Source organism: Lynx rufus, unplaced genomic scaffold (genome assembly GCF_022079265.1).
Source record: "Lynx rufus isolate CCGP_SWC_20201006 ecotype Redwood Valley unplaced genomic scaffold, mLynRuf1.p SCAF_8, whole genome shotgun sequence".
In the NCBI taxonomy this organism is placed as follows: Eukaryota; Metazoa; Chordata; class Mammalia; order Carnivora; family Felidae; genus Lynx; species Lynx rufus.
In genome coordinates, this window is record NW_025814896.1 from 14,900,287 (window position 1) to 14,916,164 (window position 15,878).

The following is a 15,878-nucleotide window of genomic DNA, read 5'->3' on the forward strand; positions in this document are numbered from 1 at the left end:
AAAGTTTCTGGCTGAGCTCCATTGAGAACGCAGAACTCGCTACAGTTGCCAAGAACCCCTTCCCTTTATCAGGGACTCTAAGATACACAAAATTGTGCCTTCCCACGTATGGGTTCTGCTGGTTCTTAGGGGGAACCTCTCCCAGAAACAGACTCTGTGGCAAGGAAGGAATGCAGGTAGTTTATTCGAGGGTCGAACTCAAGAAGCACCAGTGGGGGAGTGGGGAAGTGAGACAGGGAGGGGGGAGAGGGGAGGAAGCCAATGGCAGAGGGGCACGGGGGCTCGAGGCCTTCAGATTTGTCCCTCCCAAGGGCGAGGAGGCTGGGGCATCTACTCTCCACCTTTCATTCCTATTCAGTGGAGAGTATTCTGGGTCATCAACTCCCCTGGGTAGATCTGACCACCGCACACCTGCACCCAATACCGGGGGGAGCCCCAAGGCAATCGATCTCCAGTGCTTGTAATAGGAAACTCATGGCTCATCTGGACGTAGCAATGTAGGAATGCCGAGGGAGGGGCGGTACTTCTCAAAGTGTGGTCCCTGGACCAGCAGCATTGGCGTCACCTAGGGATCTTGCTAGAAATGCACATTCCTGACCTCCATCCAGACTTACCCCAACACTGGCCATGGGGGCCCAGCAATCTTTTAGCAAGTCAGGTTTTGATCAGGTGGTCTGACACATGTTCAAGATTGAAAACCTCTGACCGGGGCGCCTGGGTGGCGCAGTCGGTTAAGCGTCCGACTTCAGCCAGGTCACGATCTCGCGGTCCGTGAGTTCGAGCCCCGCGTCGGGCTCTGGGCTGATGGCTCAGGGCCTGGAGCCTGTTTCCGATTCTGTGTCTCCCTCTCTCTCTGCCCCTCCCCCGTTCATGCTCTGTCTCTCTCTGTCCCAAAAAATAAATAAACGTTGAAAAAAAAAAAAAAAGAAAACCTCTGACCCAGGAGAAAACAAAGGAGACTCAATACCATCTACTATGGGTATTATCCCCATTTGCCAGATAAGGAAACTGAGCTGGTCCGAGATGAAAATGACATACCCAAGGTCACACAGACAGCAGGTGACAGAGGAGGGTCTCTTGCCTCTTGCCACCATACTGCCACACGCAGAAGTGAGTGACACTAGTCTTCGGACTCTAGGTAGAGAATAAGGGTGAGGTCCCAAAGCTCCCCTCCCCCCCCCACCCCATGACGCCACCACTTTGTTCTGCTTTCTAAACCAACCGTCTCCACCTGGTGCATCCAAATTGTTCTCAAAGCCCTTCTGGGAAGCCTGCCAAGCCAGGTGCCCCTCTCTCGGCTTGCAGCTGCCCTCAGTCTCCATCCAGGATAAGCCCTCTCCACCCCCACCCTCCAGCCAGCAGGACACACGGGAAATCCAAAAGCAGCTTTGTACTGGGGAAAAGGTTGAGATCCCTGGGTGAAACCAGCCCGGTCTCATCTTCACTGTGAATCTCTGCGCAGGGGCTTTGCATGGCTCTTCCCTCTCCTCGTCCTACAACCTTCCTCCCCTCCCCTCCCTTCCCCTCTGCTCCCACCCCATCTGCTGCTCCTCCTGGCTAGGCTCCCCCTCAGTTGGCACAGCAGGAAAAGAGAACAGGATGGTTTATTTTTAACCTCAGATACTGCTGGGGGGGGGGGGGAAGGGGGCACCATCTGACCAAGAAGCTGCAAGCTCCTGTAGCAGTCGGGAGGTCAGAAGGAAGTGGGAGGCCCAGGAGCTCCCCAGGAAGGAGCCACAGATGTAGGTTCCAGAGAGCAGGAAGATCTGGAAGCAGCAGCACAGGACGGGGAGTGGGGAGCTCTGAGTGGCGTCTCTAAGAATTGCTGTGTGGCCACAGGCAAGTGGCTTCACCTCTCTGGGCTTCCATTTTCACCTCTGTTCAAGAGGGAGGGATGTGGAACCCTGGCTGCCCTCAAGGCCGTTTTTTGGCGAACATAAGTAAAATGAAGAGAGTGCTTTGCAAAACACAACGCCAAATGCGAGCACACATGGAAACCGCCCTGGAAGGACAGCAGCCTGGGGACATTGTTATTATCCTCAGAAAGTGCCCTAATTCTGTGAGCCTGACAGTAAGTTAAACAGCTCATGTCATGGAGCATTTCCACCCCCGTTTTCCTTTATACATGTTTGATGACTTTTTAATTACATAAGCATTGTATGAACTCACTCTCCGTTTGGGGGGGAGGGCAGCCAATTCTTCCTTTAACCCTTCGCCAACCCTTCTTCCCCAACCCAGACATTACAACTCCTGGAACCGTGCGTTTTCTGTGTATCCTTCTGAACACTGGCTATACCTACACATACACGGGTATGTTCTGTGCATACACATAACCCCAGACGACATATCATGCTGTTGGGGTGTGTGTGTTTTTAAAGAAATGCTTTCATACCCATCATTCTGCAACCTGCTTTTTTTGTTGTTGTTGTTCCACAACAGTGCTCTTGAGATCTTGTTGTATAAAATATATTACACTTTTATTTAGCCAGTCCCCTGCTGCCGGACAATTAAGTGGCTTCCAGTTGTCCACTGTCACAAACAACACCGCGACGGATATTCACGCATACGTCTTCCTGGGCTCGTCGAAACCCCCATGATACATCTCTGGCCGCTGAACTCTGGGCGGGAGGATTTTGGTGGATATTCCTACACGGCCCCCCAAAAGTTTTGCCTCCGCCTTTACAAGCAAGTCGGGGGATCAGTGGGCTCCAGGGTGGGGTGGAAGGTTCTGTTTCTGCACCACAGGGGTGCAGACCGGGGGGGGGGGGGGGGGGGGGGGCGCCCCGCACCCTCCCTCTGCAGCACCAGCAGCTCCAGGCTCTCCGGCCACGTGCCCGTTTCCCATGCCGCCACACTCCTGGGCACACACCGCCTCATACTCTCTCCTGCACCGAGATGCGGCTCTCTTTGCCGTCCTCCTGGGTGACCGGCTGGCACCCGTGTAAGGTCTCCTGCACCGGAGCAATGGGGTGGAGGGTGACAGGAAGGACCTCCAAGTCCTCCACAGGGTCCTGCGACACAGCCTTAGGCTGGAGGACCTGGGGAGCCAAGGCGGGAGGTTACCCCCGGCAATCCTGCAGAAGGGGACCCCCCCCAACGCGCGCGCGCGCGCGCGCGCGCGCGCGCGCGCACACACACACACACACACACACACACACACACACGGAAGCCCCTTCCCCTTTCCCAAAAGGAGGGTCGGTGCTGAGTCAGTGGGTGCCTCCTGCCCCCTGCTGGCCACACAGAGCGTGTCAAGAGGCTTCCAGAGCCGGAGGCTTTGGATCCAAGGAGCAGGGGGGCTGGAGAGGGGGCCCCACCTCCTGACCGCTGACCAAGGCCACAGAGACGTGGTTCCCCACGTATCAAATGCCGGGAAGGAACAGCAAATGTCAGATTTTACCAGAGGTGCCAGGGCTGTTCTGTGGGGAGGTGAGCTCCCGAGGTGCCGGAATTTGGTGGTACAGGGAAGTGAACGGGAAGAGCCCTCCGGCCAGCACTGGGGGCGGGGGCATCGTGGGGGGGAGGGGTTGGGGGGGGGAGAGGAGCCAGTCCTGCCGCCTCCCCACTGGCCACAGGGGCAGACCCTGAATCAGTGTTACTGCCATAGAGGCAACAACGAATCAGGCTTTCTTTCCAGTTTGCCAAAACCCTCAGCCGGTGCCCAGGGTTGACCTACCTTATTCTCTGGCTTCTTGGTCACCTTTCCTAGAGAGAGAGAGAGAGAGAGAGAGAGAGAGAAGGAAAAAACCAAATGGGATGGGGAGTTGGCAAAGCCAATCTCTCCCCCTTCCCTCATCACCTCCCCACCTGGGGACTCACTGATATACGCAGACACCAACAAGACAGCAAGCAGGACCACCATCGTGATGGGGATCACCACCAGGGCTCTTATCCGATCCTGGAAACCTGGAGAAATCAAGACTTCGGTGACGGCCTCCCACCCGCAGCGGCCCCCTACCCCCGTGCCTCAAGCTGCTCTGTCCCTTGCCGGACTCTCAAATCCTCCAGTGTCTGAGCCCAGCTGTATCACAGGATTCAAACAGGTGGCCCTGACAAAATGTGGCCAGATGTGTTTAGTGTGACCAGCACTGAGCAGCGATACAGCTGTCTCTCCCGGCTCCCCACACGCCCCTTCCCTCCCTACTCCCTGCCCAATGCTGAGGTCCATCGACATTGATGTCGGCATTGCTGCCTTTGTTATAGAAGGATGGAGGGGAAAGTAAAGGGTTTCCTGTACCTAAGTCTCTATCCTAAATGGGAAAATGACAAAAAAAAAAAAAAAAAAAAGACCAAGGTGCATGGCAGGAACTAGGGGAAGGCAAGTGAGACATTCACCTTGCAACAAAATTTAAGGGAACACCAAAAAACCTCAGTAATCAAGAAGAGTAATGTTTTAACGTCATGTTTTGAAAAATCATATCAACAAGCTGTGGCCCACAGGCTGGCTGCCTGCTTTTTATTTTATTTTTATTTATTTTATTTTATTTTTTTAACTGAACAGGCTCCATGCCCGACATGGGGCTTGAGCTCATGACCCTGAGATCAAGAGTCACATGCTTTACCAGCTGAGCCAGCCAGGCGTCAACAGATGTCTGTTTTTTAAATAAAGTTCTGTTGGGGGTGCCTGGGTGGCTCAGTCGGTTGAGCATCTGACTTCAGCTCAGGTCATGATCTCGCGGTCCGTGAGTTCGAGCCCCGCGTCGGGCTCTGTGCTGACAGCTCGGAGCCTGGAGCCTGCTTCGGATTCTGTGTCTCCCTCTCTCTCTGCCCCTCCCCCGCTCACGCTCTGTCTCTGTCTCAAAAATAAACAAACATTAAATAAAGTTTTATTAGAACCAGGGCTGGGATTAGGCTGAGGCAAGTGAGGCAGGGTTGGGTCATGTTTTTATGTAAATTTTGATATTGTATTCTTTCTAGACTTTTTTTTTACATTAGCTTTGTTTTTATAAAAAAATGTATCTAACGTTATTTATCTTGATTACTGCATTTTCTGCCTGCCCACCTGCCTGCCTCGCTCACCTCACTCCAGTCCCAGCCCTGCCAAGAGGAAAGTGGGTCTGAAGAAGAAACAGAGTTTATTTTTCTTACCCCTGACTCTTTTGCTCATTAACATGACCTGCCTAGTCCCTGCAGCTATTTGGGCCTGTGGCCTGTGCTACTGTAGGCCAACCTCCTCATTATAAAATCAAAACCAAGGCTCTGAGAGGAAACAGTGGCATGCCCACGCTGGTGTTGAAACGCAGGGTGGAGTATCTCCAAAGTGCAGGAACCCATGCCAGGCACTCCCCCCAACCAACGAAGGGAAGTGCTGTCATCAGCCCATTTCACAGATGAAGAAACTGAGGCTCAGAGTGGGGAGGGGACTTGCCCAGGCTCCACAGGTAAGTGGCAAAGCTAGGACACCTCAATCCCAAACTGCCTCCTCTCACTTCACCTCTCTCTTTCCGCACCAGGTGTCTCTGTGCGACCCTGCGTCCCCTGTCAGCTCGCCACCTTCCCGGCCTGCTGCCAGAGTCCCTTCTCTAAGACTCACCGCAGACGGCATCCGTCTTGTTGGTCCCCGCCTGAAGCTCCACCAGGCCTTTGGTCTCACACCTGTGCACAGACAGGTGCACGCACATGTGCACACACGGACACACAGTTAGAGAAAGAGACATTACATTTCCCCAGCCGTAAGATTTCCAACCCCGGAGGGAGACCATCAAAACCAACAAGTTCAGGTTCACTGAGCACGTATTGTGTGCAATTCCCTGTGCTGGTGATTATGGGAATGACACAGACTCTGTTCTTAGGGAAGTCATGAGTGCAGAGAAAACATTATTGCGCATCTTCAAGGAGGAATAATAGGCCAAAGTTTGTCACATAGGTCAAAGTGAACTGGGAATCGTTCAGAGAAGGGGAGACAAAGCCCACAGTGGCTGGAATAGAGGGGTGATGAATTCAGTTTAAGGCAGGGCTTCTCAGCCTCAGCACTACTGACGTGTGGGGCCACATAACTCTCTGTTGTGGGACTGTCCTGTGCACCGTAGGACACTCAGCAACACCCCCGGCCTCCACCCACTAGTTGCCAGTAGCAGCCCCTCCTCAGTTGTGACAACCAAAACGTCTCCAGATATTGCCAGATGTCCCCTGGGGAGAAAAATTGCTCAGTTGAGAATCTCTGGGTTAAAGGCTCGTCCAGAAAGACTTCCCTAGGGAAGGGAGATCTGAGCGGCCCTGAAGGATGTAAACTTAGAGCAGCAGAACATTCTAGCTGAAGCAGGACAATGTGATTTGAGGGATTAGGTGGGGGAGAGGGGCGTGCCAAACGGTATTAAGGAACTATGGAAAATTGGGTCTTTAGAACCAGATCACCGGTAATCAGCCATGAAGGGTTCAACTGGATTCAGCTGGGAAGTCGCATCAGCACCCAACCAGACGCCCCAACAGTGAGAGGACTCACTTAGCCGGAGAGCTTGCAGGAGGAGAAATTGTGGAAGAGTGGACAGCTGGGAGGCCTGCGCAGGAGTCTCAATATGGGATGATGAAGATGTGGTCGCTGGAGGGGTGGGGAGGAACGGATAGAAAAGGACACCACGAAGAAAAAAACATCTAAAGTGGGAAAAGGGTGAGAAGCTTCAAAGAAAGCACATACATAAGAATGCTTAGGTGTCTACAAGGCACCCCTACATGTCTTTTCCTCATGCCTTGTGAGATGAAGGTCATTCCCATTCTCCAAGTGAGGGCACTGAGGCTCAGAGGGTCGCAAACTTTCTAAGCTGCAGTGAGGCTGGAACTCAGGGCTCTGATCTTATTTTTTTTTTTTTCAACGTTTATTTATTTTTGGGACAGAGAGAGACAGAGCATGAACGGGGGAGGGGCAGAGAGAGAGGGAGACACAGAGTCGGAAACAGGCTCCAGGCTCTGAGCCATCAGCCCAGAGCCCGACGCAGGGCTCGAACTCACGGACCGCGAGATCGTGACCTGGCTGAAGTCGGACGCTTAACCGACTGCGCCACCCAGGCGCCCCAGGGCTCTGATCTTATTAACCAAGGTGCCCCCAGTTATCATTCAACATTTATCGGTAAAGATTAATTGAGCACTTACTATGCATGGACACTGTTCTAGGCATAAGGAATGCATCACCGGAAGAAGAAAAAAAAAAAAAAGGCCAAGTCCCTACACTGAAGGAATCTGCAGTCTACTGGAGCAAGGCAGACAGTAAACAAATGACAAAGTATATACGAGATGCTAGTATTTGTGTGGAAAATATGTGTTTGCATGCGTGTGCATTTATTTATTTGTACATAGACTCTCTGGCAGGACACACAGGGGGAAGAGCTGCTTCCAGGGAGGAGAACTGAGTGGCCAAGGAACAGAAACTCATCACCATAGGCTCTCTCGTGCCTTGTGTTTCATGAGCCTCTCTTACCCATTTTTTTTTTAATTAAATGTAAAAAATAATTGGGCAGGTGTTTAAGGGTATTCCAGGCAGGAGAGTTTGATGCAAGAGGAGAAACAGCACATTGAGGGCATCGCAAGTAGCATGTGGGGAAAAGTCAGGAAATGGTGCCGCAAGTTAGGGGAGCAGGTGAAGGAGTCTACGTTTCATCCTAAAGGCACAGGGAGTCACGAAGCCTTTTAAATAGGGAGCACTGTGATTTGAAATAAACTAGAAAGCTTGGCAAGAGGATAGAGACACAGCTGAAGAGGAGAGACCAGAGGCAGGGAGGCTGGTGAGGAGGTGAAGGCACCATCCAGACCACAGGGATGACCACAGGGATGACCACAGGGATGACCACTGGAGAGAAAAGGAATCCCGAAACATTTGGAAGGCTAGATAGACAGGACCTGGTGCCTGATGTGGGCTTGGAGGTGAGGGAGGGACCACGGGACAAGTGCCCAAACACAAGTGAGTGTCTTCCCAGAGGGTGAGAGGGGCGGGCAAGTGAGTCCATTTGGTGCCTGTGGGTCAACTGCGTGGAGTTGGACCCTTGGTGGTGGCATATTACTGTCTTGGACCCAGGAGACAGATCCAGATAATAGATGCTGATTGGGAACCATGGATACGGATGAGATGCCCGGGGGAGGCGGGCAAAGTGATTGGGGAGTAGAGCCTAGAACAAAGGCCAAGGAAATCAGCTAGGAGGAGCAGAGGAGAAGTAGAAGGAAAGCAAGAGAGGTGTCCTGGTGCCCCCAAGAAGGGAGTTTCATGAAGATCAAGAGGTCAGCAGTATCTGTTACCGCCAAGACAGAGCAGAGAAAAAAAAAAAAATGCTGAAAAGTGGCCTTTGGGTCAACCGTGTGGACACTCTAGAAGTTCTCTATGTGCACAAGTGTGTGGGCATGGGGAGCAGGGGCTGAAGGACAGGTGGCCGGGTAGAATAGAAGTAGTCCCACACCCCTCTCAGGGCAGGAAACAAGGGGTGAATCCTTGTACCTCGTCCAAGGGTGACACTTTTCCGAAGCAGATGACACATTGGAGAAGAAGCCGGCTGGGCACGGATGGCAGATGGTATCAGAAACCCCTGTAGCTGGAAGGGAGGAGGTGGCTTTCGTCATCACAGGGGACCACCCACCCGACTCTCAAGGAAACAGGTGGACAGGAAGGGCCAGAAGAACTATCTATGTCAAGTGCTGTCCCCCAGCACAGAGCTTCCCTGACTGCTGCAGCCCCTAAGAAGCCTCCTCCCACTGCCCAACCAAGGCAGATACCCAGGGCTGGAGGCAGGACAAGAAAGGTGCCATTTCCTGCTCACCAAGCAGAGGTACCAATGCAGGGTGGTCCCTCCACCTCCGAGACCGAGCGCCCACTGCCCAATCCCTCACCGTGAGTGTCAGCTCCTCTCTCCTGCCCGCAGAGCCAATTCCCAGACAGGCCACTTACCAACCTGCTTGACTCCAAGGCCAGGGGGGCACAGGGTGTGCTGGATGCAGCTTTCACAGGCGTCGCTGGTACAGTGTAGACCTTCGTCACATGTGCAAGTGGTGTCAGTTTCTGAGGTGCCTTCCCTCTGGACCTGGAGCCCTTGGTCTGAGCAGAGATGGCAGGAAGGATGGGGACCCCTTACGAGCCATGCTTGGGGGATCTGCCCCTCACACTTCCCGCTTTTATCAGACCCTCTTCCAAGTAGGGATAGGAATCAAATTATTTAACAACCGGTACAACCCAGACTCCAACCAATCAGAACAGACCCTGGCTATTAAAAAGCAACGGCTGCGTTGTCAGGAATAAGTTAGACTATCAGCCTGACTCCCCGCGCACCCCTTCCCCAGCAGCCCACGCACTGGGGTCGCAGTACTTGTGCTGGTGACAGTGTCTCTCTATGTTCCAAGTGTCTAGGAATTCGCCTTTTTTGCAAGGAAGGCATTCCGTGGAGGTGACCTCTGTGCAGTCATTCACCAGTTTCTCTCCTGGAAAACATCAGGAAATGAAGCAGCTCCAGACGGCTCAATGAGTCAAGACATTTATCAAAAACTGATCAGGCTGGGTTTCAGGGCAGGGGATTCAAAGATGACAGTCTCGGACCCTTCTAGACTTCATAGTCTGGTGGGGGACATGGGAGAGATAGGAGCCCCACTCCCGGGTAGGCAGAGAGGGGACCCAGGACATTCTGCCTGCAGGGCGGGGATGGGGAAAATCCCAGGGGTCATTTGAGACTCGAGTTTACAGTTGACACACGGGGCCTGCACCCACCAGGAAGCCAGGAAGGGTCCCGCTGTGGGGCTGGAGGGTCGGCCGCTCACCTGGCTGGCACTTATCACAGCACTGACTGTTTATCAGGTACTGGTTTTCTCTGCACGTAGTGCGTGGTTCTGGGAGGACCTAAAAACAGAATTGGACGATTTGAGGGGATCTCGAAATCTCTACTGCAGCCTCTATGGCAGGAAGGTGGAAGTCAGCCAGCACAGAGGTTAGAACCGAAGTGGAAGTCCAAAGCAGAAAACTGGAGCCTGCATATTACTTGGTGTGTTTGTTTTTAACTAAACTGCCAACTGACGTGATTATAAAAGCACCCAGAGGATCGGTCTGGCATTTTACAAAGCGATTGCACTGGGACATCGCAATATTCTCGGCACTAAACAGATCTTCCTTTTGGCTTGACGCCTGAGTCTTTCCTCTTCCCAAACACCCAGGAGCACACGAGGGCTCCGGTACCTCCCCTGGCGTCCTGAGGCTGGCTAGGCAGCTGGTCCTAGGCCTGGCTGAGGCTATATTTAGCACTTGGCCGCTTCCTTCAATTCTTCTGCTCCCCACCCCTTTTCCCTCTCCAAACCCTCATCATCTGATTATCCAACCCCTCTCTCATGAAATGCCAGGACTGGGAAGCTGGAAGGAAAAAAATCCAACTTTTTTGCTTTACAAATGGTAAGGCTAAGGACCAGAGAGGTTGGGTCACCTGCCCAGGGTCACACAGTGATAGAATCTGAATAAGAACTCAGCTGTCAATACTCCCCCTCTCCGTCAACTGCACTATTTTTTACTCCATCCAGGTACCATTAATTTAAGTACATTTGTTTTATTTTTTAACCATTGTGATTTTTATTTATTTTTAAGTTTATTTTATTTATTTATTTTGAGAGAGAGAATGCGCACGCTCGTATAAGCAGGGGAGGGATAGAAGGAGGGGATGGGGGAGAGAGAATCCCAAGCAGGCTCCGCACCATCAGCGCAGAGCCCGATGCAGGGCTCGTACTCACAAACCATGAGATCGTGACCTGAGCTGAACTCAAGAGTCAGACGCCCAACTGACTGGGTCACCCAGGCACCCCTTATTTTATTTCTTTTTAATGCTTATTTATTTTTGAGAGAGAGAGAGAGAGAGAACACAAGCGGGGGGGGGGGGCAGAGAAGAGGAGGAGACAGAGGGTCCGAAGCAGGCTCTACACTGACAGCAGCGAGCCCAATGCAGGGCTCCAAATCACGAACCATGAGATGGTGACCTGAGTGGAAGTTGGACAGTTAACCAACTGAGCCACCCAGGTGCCCCTGAATACATTTATTTTAAATGTAAACCTTACAGCGCTGCCATCAGAGAAGAACCAGTATCACTTCTCATAAATAAAAGGCAACCCTAAAAATAAATTCAACAGAAGCAAAACAACGTTATTAAAACCCAGCCGGTTGCTTTGCTTGCTGACCTTGGCTTTTGTTTCAAAAAGCGGGCACCTGGGTGGCCCAGTCAGTTGAGTGACTGACTCTTGATTTCGGCTCAGATCAGGGTTGTGGGATTGAGCCCCGCATGGGGTCAGCACTGAGAGTGGAACCGGTGCTGAGCGGTAACCTGCTCAAGATTGTCTCTCCCTCTCCCTCCGCCCCTCTCCCCTGCTCGTGCTCACGCTCTCTCTCTCTCTCTCTCTCTCTCAAATAAAATAAATAAATAATTTTAAAAATAAAGAAATAAAGAAATAATAAAAAAAGGAGGATTAGCAAATGCTGGAGAGGTTTTAACTATATTCTAGCTCCAAAGACCTCCTCCTTGAAAAAAAGGAGGATTTTAACAGAACTGTAAAGCAAATCTATGTTGTTTAGTCCCGTACACTTGTGCTCCCTAAAATCATGCCACACTTGGGAAACAGCCAGTGAAAAGAGCACAGGATTGAGAATCCAACAGTGTAAGGCTGCAATCTTGACGTCATAACACTTACTAGTTATGTTGTCTCTTAGCCTCAGTTTCCGCATCTCTAAAATGGGAGTAATGCCTGCCCCACAGATTCAGTTGTGAAAATCAGAATGAATATATGTATATGGCCTGGCACGGCAGCTAGAACATAGGAGGTGCTCATTAAAAGGCACTTTTAATTATCATATATATGTGAATATCTGTTCGGATGACTACCGCCCTGGCTAACTGGCTGGCTGTCCAGGATTCTGCCTAATTGGTGGCTCTCATTCAGTGAGAAAATTACCTACAGAAGTGAATCTTACTCCAAATGGAGAAGGAAGTATGAAGGTCTGTTGCCTCCACCACCACATCCTGTGAATGTTCTTCCTACAACCCTGTGGACTTTCCCACTAGACTCCCAGGGCAATGAAAGTCCTTTATGCCATGTTCAAATCTATGAGAAATACGGCTTCTTCTCTGAAAGTTTGTCAATCTCCAGCTCCCACTCCATAGCTCTAATCCTTCTGACAAAGCAGCTCAGGACCTAGGCTTGGGGAGGCGGGCGTGGGCATCAGGCAGACGTAGATTTACATCCAGGTTCCACCTAGCTGTGAGAACTCTGGCAAGTTCTTTCCTCTCTCTGAGCCTCCGTTTGCTCATCTGTACAATGGGGGAGTCAAAAAAATCAGACCAAGAATGCGTGTAAAGCATTTTGCTCGGAGCCTGACACAAAGGAAAGTCTCAAAAACAGTCCCTGCTATTGTCATAGCCCAGTCTCTACTTGGAGCCAGAGCTGGTAGTGTGCTCTTGAGAAGCCCAGACCACCCTTCTTCCTGAATCCCCTGGCTCTCCCTCCAATCCTCCTACAAGAGCCCTCTTCCTCCTCTCACTAGCTCCAACACCGCCCCGCCCCCCCCCAACTCCCTTCTCCCTAAGAACCATTGCTTAGAGTGAAAATGAAAGTTCTGGGACAAAAGAAGCTTCCCCAACTGCTCTCTTCCCTTGCTGCTGACTCCCCTCCCCTACGCCTCCATGGGTCTTTCCTGCCCAGACTTCATGCCAGAAACTACGGCCCTTGAAAGCAGGGGGAGGCCGGAGAGGTTGGAATGAGAGCGGCAGGTACTTGGGGGGATTCCCAGCCTCCAGAATGAGGAACTACAAAAATACATTTGAACAAAAAGTGAGTCAAGTGTTGGCCTCTGAAAATCCCGGAGATGTGCTTGGTTGGGCATAACTGAGACTTTCTGGTGCCTGGAGAAACCCCTGCTGGTCTCCTCACCCCTCCCTGGGTCCCTTGAATTATTCATCTCCCCCAGGGGTCCTCTATGTCATCTTAAATTCAGGAGGCAGAGACACAGCCTTGGGTATTCCTCCTAGGTTGGATCACCCAGGATTTGGGGGTCGAGGTGGGGTGGGAGTGTTAAAAACCCCTTGCCTTCTCAAAGAAGTACCTGGGCCTCTGCACCCACCCTTGTTCCCACAAGATACCCTGCAAGAAGGCGGCCCCAGGGGGCCAGGACATGATAACCGCTCACAGAGGTTGCCTGCCATCTGTCCACAATGTTAAAGGGACAGAAAACCTGCCAGACCCGCCCCTGCCCTTGCCCGGCCTCCCTTCTCATCTCTGAAACCGCTCAGCAGTCTCCGCGTGGCCAGCCTCTGAGGCAAACCCAGACTCCAGCCTCCCGACCAAATAAAGGCTTGAGTCTCCCAAAATCCCAACCCCGTCCACGCCGCAGGTGCACGTTTCCTGCAGTGCCCCCCCACCACGCGCCCTCTTGGGGCTACCTGGGACCCCAACCTGGGATGACACAGAAGCAGCCGGGACCCGGGTACCTTACGCACCTTCTACCCCGTCTTCTATCCCCCAAAATCAGCTAGGAAGTTCTCTTCCCCGAAATATTGCTTCTCTTCCCATTCTCCACTCTCAAATCCCCAAATCCCCTGTCGGGTCGGAGCAGAAACTCAACTTACGGCGGTCAACACGCAGCCCCAGAGGAGACAGCGCAGAGGCAGAAGAACCATGGCGAGGTGAGTACCTAGCGGCGGAGTACGGGTGCGGGCACTGAGCGCGTAGTAACTCCCTCGGCCCGTGCCCCACCCCACGCGCGCCCGCCCAGGAAATGGGCGGGGTCTTCGGGGACCAATCGCGGCCAGCATCGTTGGGGGAGGCGGAGCTCCTGACAACGCTGCGCGCCGGGATTTCCCCCGAACGTTCCTAGGAGTCGAATCTCCCGGGAGACTAGGGACGTGCTTTCGGCGAGGGGGAGGGCGCGTGGTCCCTGGAAGTGCACTTCCTCCTCGCCCCTGGGACTCAGAGGCCAAGCTGAAGAGGGCAAGGAGCTAGCAGTGTTTCCGGAGCGCGAAGGCAGAAAAGAGAGATCCCCCGCGTGCTGGGAAGAAGCCCCAGGGACACCCCCCCCACGGTTCTCCACCCCCCCCCGCAGCCTCCGGGAATTCCGGCAGAACCGAAAGTGTCCCCACCGCGGATGCAGAGGCCTGAGGAAGTTCCCCGCATCCCAGAAACCGGGAAGGCCATAGCTGGGGTGTGGGGGAGAGGATGGCTCCGGTGGCGTTTCAAGGAAAACAGTTTCCCAGCTTAAAGTTTCCCTCTCTTTCAAAGGAAATTCCCTCCTGTGGATGCAGCGTCCCAGCCTCCCCATCCATCCATCCATCCATCCATCCATGCGTCTCCACCAGATTCTATTCCAACGCCTCCGTTCCCATCTGTCACCTGGAGACAGGCATTTGGAGTAGCACATCAGCCTTTGTGTGGGAGCGCAGGACCCCGTGAGAATCTCGGGAGACTCGGGACTCTTTCCTTCTGCAGAAACACACACACCCTTGTGCCCACATTGCCCGGGTTCTGGCCCTTCTTCAACCAGTGTTAACACGGTCTACTCAGCAGCATAGAATCCCTGAATTCTGACTGAGACTCTCCTTCTGATGGGTTGACTTCCCTTGAGCTTTGGTTGTCGCCAGTGCAACCTGAGGAGTGTGAACTAGACAGCCGGTTGTTGGGGTGACGATTCCCCACGTTCTGCATTTCTGGGCCAGGCCAAAAGGCCAGGCTGCATGGAATCAGACAGGATGGGAGACGAAGGGGATGTTAACTCCACTCTCCTGGCTTCTGCTGCAAAGGGCACCCTCCTTTCCATCACCTCCACCACTGATTCACAGGCTTATCATCTCTCACCTGGGCTGTCCCAACAGCCTCCCTCCTTCACTAGGTACCTTTTGAGCCCCTACTATGGGCCAGGCAACTCTCAACTAACTAACCGTCCCCCACTCCCTCCTTCTCTCGTTGTTCATACTGTTGCAATTCTCTTTGCAAACCCCAGGTCTGATCTGCTCCGGACACTTCCCTGCTGAATAACCTCTTTGGGCTCCCCATCCTCAAGATGGTCCAAACCGCTCCTCCTGACCCAGCAAGCTCTTCTCCACTCTACCCCCACCTGTCTCCCCATGCTCACTCCCTGCCATGTCCTCCCATGCACACTGGTTTCCACCATACTCTCCTCCCCACGTTCAAACGATCTTGTCTTCTTACTGTGTCTTGCTGTTTCCTTCTTTCCCCTCTCCTTCCTGGAACCAGTTTAAGTTTCACCTTCTCTTTGGTTAAACCTCCTCTTAACTTCCTGCGCCCCTTCCTTAGCCCCTTCTCCATGCTCCCACAGCATTAGCCTGCTGGACTAGAACTCCATCTGTCTGGCCCCATTGGACCGTGAGCTCCTTGAAGGCAAGGCTGACTTCATCCCAGTCCGGGGCACGTAGTGAGCTCCTTGAAGGCAAGGCTGACTTCATCCCAGTCCGGGGCACGTAATAGGACACCAATACATATTTGCTGAGTGAATAAATGAGTAAGTGGGTTCAGTAACTTCTCATTTGCAGTACATCCTCCATCAGGAAGGATGTGGGGGGCAGGAGATGCAAAGCTGATTGGTAGCCGCAACACATCACAAGCTGGTGGTCAGACACCGATAAGCCAGGAACGCTTGAAATCAGAGTCCAGGGGACTTCACGAAAGCCACCAAACATGCCTGGGATGAAGAGAATATTAAACTATCTTTTCCCTTTTTAACCCACTTCAAAAAGCAAACACAGCTTTAATTCCTTTGGGAGGGGGGAGGGCGTTGCTATAATAACTTCAGCCATTACTTATTCTTTATTTGCTTGATTCCAAAATTGGGCCCTTCACAAAACTGCCTTGGGAAGCAAGTACACAGAATTAAAACGTTAATTATATTATATAAAACATATCATGGTCGTAATTAAAGCTGCTTAAATTAATGTGTG

At 52.4% G+C, this 15,878-nt stretch overlaps 1 protein-coding gene across 1 annotated transcript; it reads right to left on the reverse strand.

Annotated features, from left to right (window-relative positions):
• Positions 1-2,779: 2,779 nt before the first annotated feature.
• On the reverse strand, positions 2,780-13,633 carry CD40 (CD40 molecule). Its single transcript, XM_047069300.1, has 9 exons — positions 13,557-13,633; positions 9,724-9,802; positions 9,265-9,390; positions 8,864-9,010; positions 8,417-8,510; positions 5,531-5,592; positions 3,817-3,903; positions 3,674-3,702; positions 2,780-3,038 (listed from the first exon to the last, which is right to left on the reverse strand). The coding sequence occupies exons 1-9, from the start codon at positions 13,605-13,607 to the stop codon at positions 2,874-2,876; spliced, it is 840 nt and encodes a 279-aa protein (XP_046925256.1). The 5' UTR covers positions 13,608-13,633; the 3' UTR covers positions 2,780-2,873.
• Between the last annotated feature and the right edge of the window lie 2,245 nt (positions 13,634-15,878).

What these genes read in the sequence shown, in the direction of transcription:
- CD40 (XM_047069300.1), bottom strand. Translation starts at nt 13,607, where the DNA reads ATGGTTCTTCTGCCTCTGCGCTGTCTCCTCTGGGGCTGCGTGTTGACC. An exon ending in GGGGCTGCGTGTTGACCGCC is followed by an intron (nt 9,803 to 13,556) that starts GTAAGTTGAGTT and finishes TTCTGTTTTTAG; the next exon opens with GTCCTCCCAGAACCACGCAC. An exon ending in CCAAGAAGCCAGAGAATAAG is followed by an intron (nt 3,039 to 3,673) that starts GTAGGTCAACCC and finishes TTGGCTCCCCAG; the next exon opens with GTCCTCCAGCCTAAGGCTGT.